At 38.5% G+C, this 9,379-nt stretch overlaps 1 protein-coding gene across 1 annotated transcript in view; it reads right to left on the reverse strand.

Moving 5' to 3' along the window:
* Window positions 1-7,278, reverse strand: part of fmoda (fibromodulin a) — a 30,687-nt gene extending 23,409 nt beyond the window's left edge. The window contains exons 1-2 of the mRNA XM_028796668.2: window positions 6,862-7,278; window positions 3,525-4,436 (exon numbers count right to left, since the gene is read on the reverse strand). Coding sequence (XP_028652501.2) covers window positions 3,525-4,434 — 910 coding nt within the window. The 5' untranslated portion in view covers window positions 4,435-4,436; window positions 6,862-7,278. The remainder of the gene's footprint in view (window positions 1-3,524; window positions 4,437-6,861) is intronic.
* Between the last annotated feature and the right edge of the window lie 2,101 nt (window positions 7,279-9,379).

Below are 9,379 nucleotides of genomic sequence, written 5' to 3' on the forward strand. Positions count from 1 at the left end.
TGTATGTTCAGGCGTAGCCAATATCATACCATATCTAGCCCCACCAACAAGAAAACCAGCTACTAACAGATTGAAGATAGAAAGATACAAAATAATAATAATTACATATTCAGTTGTGTGGTGGGTTGGCACCCTGCCCAGGATTGATTCCTGCCTCGTGCCCTGTGTTTGCTGGGATTGGCTCCAGCAGACCCCCGTGACCCTGTGTTCGGATTCAGCAGGTTGGAAAATGGATGGATGGACATATTAAATTAAGCAAAGGATACGAAACAAAACATAGATATACATATATAAATAAACATAGACATTCAAAAAATGAGTACAGGTGAAAATGGGGAAAATACGTATACTATTGTGACGAGGGAAGTTAGCGATTCACCATGTCTAGAGACAGCGGCGCAAGGACAGCTCCATAGTTTTTCTGCTGCGCCTGGTAAACAGTAAAACGAAAGCAAAGTAATTGGTTGTCCTCTACAGGGACAGGCTTACTGTGTAACATGCTTGTCACACAATGTTTAGAACATTTAATACTGGTCTTTGACCAGCTCTTTCTTGCATTCTCCTGGTCTTCCACAGCAGTGATTCTGGTGTTCTTCTAATCTTAAGATGGGAGGCAGGACGACTGCCGAGTCACGGCTCCTTTCTCATGTGCTAGAGTACTGAAGTAACAGCTCCTATTTTGAATGAAGTCTTGAGACTGTGCCTACCTTCGCTATACAGTAATAAAGTACTGCACAGTAGTTTCCATGGAATCCTTGACTCACTTTCCTGTCATGCAACTCTGTGACCCAGGCTTGACAATAACTATATAAAAAAGCATTGCTTCTTAAACTGCAAAAAATATTTTTTATTTGAAAATGAGACTTTAGATGTAACTTTTGTTTTAATGTAATAACATTATTACATCTTGCCTGAAGAAGGGGCCTGAGTTGCCTCAAAAGCTTGCATATTGTAATCTTTTTAGTTAGCCAATAAAAGGTGTCATTTTGCTTGACTTCTCGCTACATTCATAATGGCTAACACGGTACAACACCTACTTTTGTTTTATGGAAATACAGGTACTTTGAGAAGAGCTATAAAACTCTAACAATTAATAATCTGCACATGACACAGCTATCCACAAGGATGCTTATTGGAGCACTGACTCAGAATTCAGCTATACCTTTATGATTTTGCACCTACACTCTAGCTGAGTAATTTTGCAACAAACTGTCACTTTCTTTTGGTCTAACAAGTATAATGTATATAACATGCATTTCTTACTTGGGGTTGATTAATACCCTCATAGTTCTTTGTAGCACTACATTTTCTTTCTTATTGTTTATTATTCAGTAGTTTGTACATAATAACTGCTGTTTGACTACTTTTGCTACCATTGAAGTGTGTGCAGCATAACGAGAAGGTTGTACTTTAATAAATAGACATCTTATAATTACTGCTAAACCTTTTTATTAAAGATGAAAATTCACCTACTGTTTATTAGGGATGTGCACAACAAGCAGAGTACTCAGAAAACTGCTTGAAGACCAGTAAGTAGTAAAAACTTATAGATATCAGAAACCATGAAAGATGTGGGGTAGCAAAGTTGAAAGTATCAGCACAGATGTTACAATAGATAACCCATGGAACACATTAGAGAAAATATTAATTGCTTATGAACAAGGTAGCATTCTTTATATTGTGTTCCCCGTGTCCCCTAAGTACATCAAGTAAGCAGCTTTGTGTTTTCTCTTAAATCAAATGTAGTTGTGCATTTGTTTTTCATGACGCAGGAGAGTTCTCTGTACTATCCAATGTGAAATGTATAATTATACTGCTACTAATTCAACGACTAAATGAGCCCTGCATGAATCAGTGCGGAAAAGTGCACTATTGTGCCCCATCAAAGATGGCCTCTTGCTTTAGATTCAAAGTGTTTGGGACAGGCTCCATTCAGAACACAATGTTAAGTTGCAGAAGGTTATGTGGATTTGAAAATGGATTGATGGCTTTGTTGTTTGGGATTCCACCAGTTAACATTTTTATATTTTCTATTTATCTGGAAAATTCCAAGTTATAGCATTTTTTATAGTGAAAGAGAGCATGTCTATGAGATCAGTAACAAAGAGTAAATCAAATTCACCCATCCATATTCCACCACTTATTCGTGTCCAGGTAGAGGGGGTGGCAGTGAAAGCAAAGATGCCAAAACATCTCCTCCTGGTTTGATATGCCCAAAACACCTCCTCAGGAAGGCATCCAGGAGCCATCTCATCTTGGTCCTTTCGATGCAGAAGAGCAGCAGTTCCTCCTCCCAAATGTATGCACTCCTCACCACCTCTGTAAGGCTGAGCCCATACACCCTGAGAAGGAAACTAATTTCTGCAGGTTGTACCTATGTACCAGTTATTCTGGTCACTGTTCATATTTCATGATCATAGGTGAGGGTAGGAATGTAGATCGACCAGTAAACTGAGAGCTTTGCTTTTTGGTTGAGCTCTCTGTCACTCAACTAACTGGTACAACATCCACTTGAGTGCGAACACTGCTCCGATCTGCCTGTCAATCTTCCCTCACTAATGAGCAAGGTCCCATGACACCTAAAGTTCTCCGCTTGAGGCAGTACCTCATCCCCAACCCAGAAAGGCCATTCCACCATTCTCCAGCTAGGAAACACAACCTTGAACTTCACATTCAGCTGCAAACCACCCCATTCAAATAAATTTTGTAAAATGTCTTCAATACATTATTTTTGGGGCCAAAGGTGCCATTATGATATTGTCTTCAAGCACCCATTCTTTAACTCGGCATCATGCCAGAGCTTACCCAGATAACATTGTGACGGAAAGGTAGGGCTAATCCCTGCCCGAGGTACCAAGCCATATTAGGGCACATTCACTCACGCACCCTCACTTCCGTCTTCAATTAGCAGTCTGTTCACAGTTTCTAACCAGTAAGAAGAGCTTGCCTCCTCAATATGCAGCAGCTTAAGACAACTCAATGTGCAACTAACTTTTAAACATAAAAAATTAGGACACATTTCTAAGAATGTTGGATATTGAACGCCATATGTTTGTTCTAAGATGATTTATGAATGAGGGAAGAAACTTCATGTCCTGGAATCACTTGCACTGGTACATCAGTCTGAAATGTTTCTAAATATTTTGCACTTTGCCAACAACGTTAATAGCCTGAGAACATATATAAGAAACCACTTCCATACAAATCTGAAGTCTAAGAAGGAATCTTGGTATAGAATACTGTCTCATACAAAAGCATCCACTCTATCCACTTGTTTTGGTGACAGTTGTGGAAGACCACCATGGAAATGAGGCTCATATCAGAGAAGTTGTTTGAATTATGATATATGAAAAAGATCTTTGCAAACAAGGCCCTGACTGAGGCAAAATGTTGCATAAAATTTCTTTCTGTAATGATGAGCTGAAACACTTCTGAGATGAAGAACTCTCATGAAGAAATTAGATTAGCACTGAGGCCCTTCTAAAAACACTAGTCAGGCTATCAAATGATTAATTCCCACTCACCTTTGATTTGATTGGCATGCAAGTAGAGGTTCTCCAGGTTGGAGTTGACTGGCGGGATCTTCTGAAGTTTGTTGTAGGACAAGTCCAGCTCAATCAGGCTGCTGACATTGAAAGCATTAGATGGAACACCTTCATCAGTCAGGTTGTTATTGGAGAGCCGGGCAAACTGTAGTTTGGGGAGCTTCCTAAAATACTCATTTGGAATGGTGTTGATGCTGTTGAACTCCAGGTAAAGTTGATGCAGTTGGCCTGGCAGCTGCTCTGGCAGCTTTTTCAAATAATTGTTGCTTAAATCCAGCAGGGTGAGGGATTGGAGTCCTTTCAAAGATCCTCCGATGTCTTCAATTTGATTGTTATTGAGGATCAGGCTGGTGAGATTCTCCATTCCCTCAAAGGCATTAGTTGGGATCTTGGCTATTTTGTTGTTGGACAGGCGCAAGTCCTTCAGTGATGATGGCAAAGGAGAGGGGATGACGGTCAAGTTGTTCTGGTCAAGATAAAGACGTTCCAGGTTGATGATCTTGGCGAAAACATTCTCCCCAATTTTTTCATCAGTTAACTGGTTTCTGTGCAGCATGATCCACACCAGCCCAGTGGCATTGTCAAACACTCCCTCCTGGATGAAGGTGATCCTGTTGTTCTGGAGATACGCATACTTCATACGGGATGGCACAAAAGGTACGTGTTTTAGTTTACGGCTATCACAATACATGGCAATTGGGAAATTGGGAGGACATTCGCATTCCAGGGGACAATCTCTGCCCTGCGCTCTTTGAGGGCTTGGATCAGCAAACCTACTGTACCCAAGCCAGTAGCTCCGCAGATAGGACATCCAGAAGTAGGTGTCGTCCTGCTGACAAAGTGCATGCCCGCAAAATCCAGCTACTGTCAGGAACAGAATAAGCTTCATATCTGCAACGAGCAAGGCAAGGAGGTTAATCTGCTCAAAGCTATTACAAGTCTAGTCAAGACTGTTTTCCCCACCAGATTCCAAGAAACAGCTGAGATCTTTTAACCATGCAGAGATCTTAATGAACTCGTTTCCTGCACTGTCGTATCTTATTTCACAAGGCTCCATGAGTCTCAATATTTAAGTTTAGGCTAAAAGTCCTGCCTTCTCAACTATGTTACGTAATAATGATCATTCATGGTAGTTTTTAGGTTCGAAATTGTTCTTTTTTTTGATGTGTATCTCCTGTATGTACACATAACAATAATGACCCTATAAGACTGTATGTCAAGATGGCAGAGTTTAATCTTCTTGGTGTATATGGAATGTTTTGTTTCTATTCTTTTGTTTTAGAATTTTTTGTAAAAGCCTAATGTGCCTGGGATAAAAGTGCCATATCAGATAAAGGTGAATGTTCAGTAATACTGCTAGCTATGAAAATGGGTTTAATGGAGAGATTAGCCACCTTGAATGATACAAATATGTTTATAAATGAAAAAATCCTTATTTTGAAATCAAAGCATGTCACAACAAAGTTAAGTTTTCCTTAGAAAATATATAATGAATCTTTAATTACTGAACATTTTTTCTGAGTATAACCAGATAAAGTATATATCTGTACTGTAATTAGTTGACAAAGATTCACTGATTACTCTTGTGTGTGTGTGTGTTCACGAAAAACATAACATAACGTCTCTGCCTTGTGTCATCCAGTTTAGCCTGTGCAGACAGCACTGATTGAAAGGCAGGATCTATGTTCTAGGCAGGGTGTCAGTCTGTCACAGGAATTTATAAATGTAAATATTAAGGTAACAAACACCCTAGTTTAGGCACTGCAATAACAAATCTATTAGTCATTTACTGTTATGTATCAAGACCTCACCAAAAGTGTCTTCTGGTGTTAATAACCCTTAAAGTGGTTATTAATCTGAGCAATGCGGCCTTCTACACTAACTTCACTTTGGAGTGGTCAGCGGTGGGTTAAGTGAGGCAGAGTTCTCTTAATATTGCATACTTCATTATAAGACTTGTATATCTCTAATATTTACAAGTTATTTTACCAGCATATCAATGACTCTTCTCATGCCACAGAGCACCAAGATGAATAACCTACAAACTGATCTTTTATAAGCATGATGAAGACCAAAAGAAGAGGAGTAAATGAGTAATAGATGCATTCTGGCAGTACCTAATCTACAGTGTTACCAATATTAAATACATGTTTATATACAGTGTGTGCATAATTACAGTAGAAACATACATAAAGTGAATATATATACAATAGTTACATGTTTACCTATTCATAACCACTTGTTTCAAATTTAGGGTTATACTGTAATATTATTTAGCAGATGCCTTTATCCAAGGCAACTTACCACATCTAAGATACAATTGGCTACATTCTTTTTGTTTTTCTAGTTGGAGCACAGGCAGGAGAAGTGACCTGCTCATGGTGTCAGTAGTGGGATTTGAACCCACAACCTCAAGGTAAGAAGTTTTAGATCCAAAGCCTTAACCCCTACACCAAACCACCTGCCAGTATGTGCATTTATTTATTTTTAAGTTTATAAATATGTGCATAAGAATAACTCTGTTATCTGTGTTTATACTTCTCTCTGCATACCCATCCATCCACATTTGAATGCATAGGTGTAGTGGTTTGTGGGTGTACAGTACATAGATATATCCATTTATAATAAATGTGTGTATGCTATGTTACTGCTGCAGTCCTTATTTTTATAGTTAGACCCAGCTACTGTTTACATACACATCATACATATATATATTTTAATATATTCAGTTCAATTCAGTTTATTTTATATAAAATGCAATTACAAGCTTTACAAATGACTAACTACATAATGAGTACACATAAAGACACAGACTGAATCAAGCACTCAGGAAAATAAATTGATTTAAAAACTGTTTAACATAAATGGAGCTCAGCAATATCCTTCCATAAATTAATTGTTAAACTATGATTCAATATATACAAGAGAAAATATATACATACACACATCCATTCATAATGTAAATGTGTTTATATTGTATACAACTTATATTTCATATACACTTCTTGAATTTTCATTGTTGTTTTCTAATTAGTAAGAAACCCTTTAATCATTACCTGTAAAAAGTCCAGTTGTACTACAAAATATTAGACTCAAATTAAACACACAAGCAAAAACACAAAGTATGTGTAAAATGTTTAGGAGTTTCTGTATAGCAGATTGCTTCAGGCTACAGAGAGATCAGCAGCCTTTCAAGGTGAGAGGGCCAAAAACAACATTGGTTATAATTAGAATTTCTAAAGAGGCCAAAGTTTAGGTGTTAATTTCTGAAAATTAAAAATGAATAATCCTGGCGAGTCATGCCATTGGTACAAACCTGTGTGTAAGTGGCCTCCTGTTGTTACTTGGGCAGCTCAGGGATGGTTGTCGCCTCCTTTCCAGTGCTCCTGTCTGACTTCTGAGCACTCAGGGCTTCTGGCACTTTGTAAATACCTTTTGCGGCTGTACTTTTTTTTTTCCAAACCTGCCCAATTACTAGATGTTTTTTGGTTGGTGTGATTAGAGCAAGCCCCTCATTTTCTGTGACCTAGAGGTGTGCCAGTATGGAGCGCATCTGCAGTGCAGGTTGTGGGACAGCTGCGGTTTAACGACTCCTTGCCTTTCTCATTACCAGGTCCTTCTTACTAATTAATACTCTGCGTTCTTTCTTCTCTTTTTCCCTTTATCTGCTCCCCAGTTTTCTAAGGTTCTCCAGTAACATTGCCTTTACAAGATTCCTGAGTTGAAATTGTTCTTTTACAGTATGAAATTAACACAGACCTGAACGCCTTAAAACAGGTCTCTTGTGTTCTTTCTTTGCTTGCAGCAGGAATCTCAAATGTGCACAACTCCCAACTATCCCTTTGCTTGCCTAACTTCACATCTGTCCTCCCCTTAAGGGATCCAATCTAAAGTAAGAAGTTTAACTTAAACCAGTTACACACAAATTAGCAGTAAAGTGTGCGAACTGTGGGGTTTCAATTATTTCAGCAGAGACTAATGGTGGACAGACCTAACATTTCTTTGCTAATCCTGAAGGGATTGAAAAGGTTAGAGATAACTACAGAAAAGTCAAAGGGTCAGGAGTCCTGAAATGGAATTACAGAGCGAATTTAAGGATAATAAGAGAAAATTAGAGGGGCCCTCAAAATGATGAGGTCACGAGGCTGACAGGAAGAGCTAAGCGATGACGACTCAAGATAATGGGAGAGCAATGAAAGACTAATGGGGTCCAGGACAATGAGAAAGGCTTAGGGGATAGTGGGCAGATTGAGATACTCAGAAGCAGAATACATCGATGCAGACAGACAGATGTGAAGGGCGCTGGAACTATTTACTAAAGGGAAATAATCAATCTTATTACTAGTTGGTCTAGTAGATGTATTTAGATTTACGAAATTATGACAGAAATGAGAAGTCAAGGAAAATTACACTTTTTATTGGCTAAGTAAAAAGATTACAAAATGCAAGCTTTTGGCCCCTTCTTCGGGCAAGAAGTAAACATCAGTTAGTCAATAAATGGTGATATTTTGCTTTACTTCTTATTTCATCCATAATGGCTAACACCATAGTACCACTACAATATAATATAATATAATATAATATAATATAATATAATATAATATAATATAATATAATATAATATAATATAATATAATATAATATATATTATCCATCCATCCATTTTCCAACCCGCTGAATCCTAACTACAGGGTCACGGGGGTCTGCTGGAGCCAATCCCAGCCAACACAGGGCGCAAGGCAGGAACCAATCCAGGGCAGGGTGCCAACCCACCGCAGGACAATATATATTATAATAATATAATTTAACATAATATAATATAATACAATACAATACGCAGTACTATTGCTCACAATGTTTTTTGGCATTTTCTGGATGATATAATGTGTCAGAGCAGGAGACTGAACAGGCAGCTTTGTGGTTTAACGTTCAATAACTTACCCATGGTGCCATGCCGCCTACTGACTAGAAACACAGTGCCTTCAGAAAGTATTCAGATCCCTTCACTTTTTTCTCATTTTGCTATGTTGCAGCCTTATGCTAAACTCATTAAAATTCATTTTTTCCTCATCAAGAATGAACAAGCAAAAACAGGATGTTAGAATTTTTTGCAAATTTATTAAAAATAAAAAACTGGAATATTACATTGACATAAGCAATCAGACCCTTTACTCATCAGCAATTCCAGCCTGCAGTCTTCTTGGGTATAGCTTGCTTCGCACACCTGGATTTGGGGATTGTCCTCTATTCTTCCCTACAGATCCTCTCAAACTCTTTCAGCTTGGATGGAGACTGTCGGTGGACAACTATTTTCAGGTCTCTCCAGAGATGTTCAACTGGATTCAAGTTCTATCTCTGCCAGGCAGCTTAAAGACATTGCCCAAATTGTCCCTGAGGTATTCCAGTGCTATCTTTGTGTTTAGGGTCATTATCTTGTTGGAAGGTGAACGTTTGCACTCTAGAACAGATCTTAATTTAGGGTATCTTTGTATTTTTTGTCATTTAGCTTTCCCTCAGCCCTGTCTAGTCTCATAGTTCCTGCCACTGAAAAACAACTCCACAGCATGATGTTGCCACCACCGAGGTATTGCACTGATGATGAGTGGTTCCTGGATTTCTCCAGAAATTATGGTAATCTTGGCTTCAGGAGATCAGAGAATCTTGTTTCTCACAGCCTGACAGGTCTTTAGGTGCTTTTATGCAAACTCCAAGCGGGCTCAAGTGTGCCATTTACTGAAGAAATACTTCTGACTGACCACTCTGTCATAAAGACCACATCGGTGCAGTGTTACAGTGATGGTTGTCCTTCTAGAACTTTCTCCCATCTCCACACA

Source organism: Erpetoichthys calabaricus, chromosome 3, assembly GCF_900747795.2.
Source record: "Erpetoichthys calabaricus chromosome 3, fErpCal1.3, whole genome shotgun sequence".
NCBI classification, from domain to species: Eukaryota; Metazoa; Chordata; class Cladistia; order Polypteriformes; family Polypteridae; genus Erpetoichthys; species Erpetoichthys calabaricus.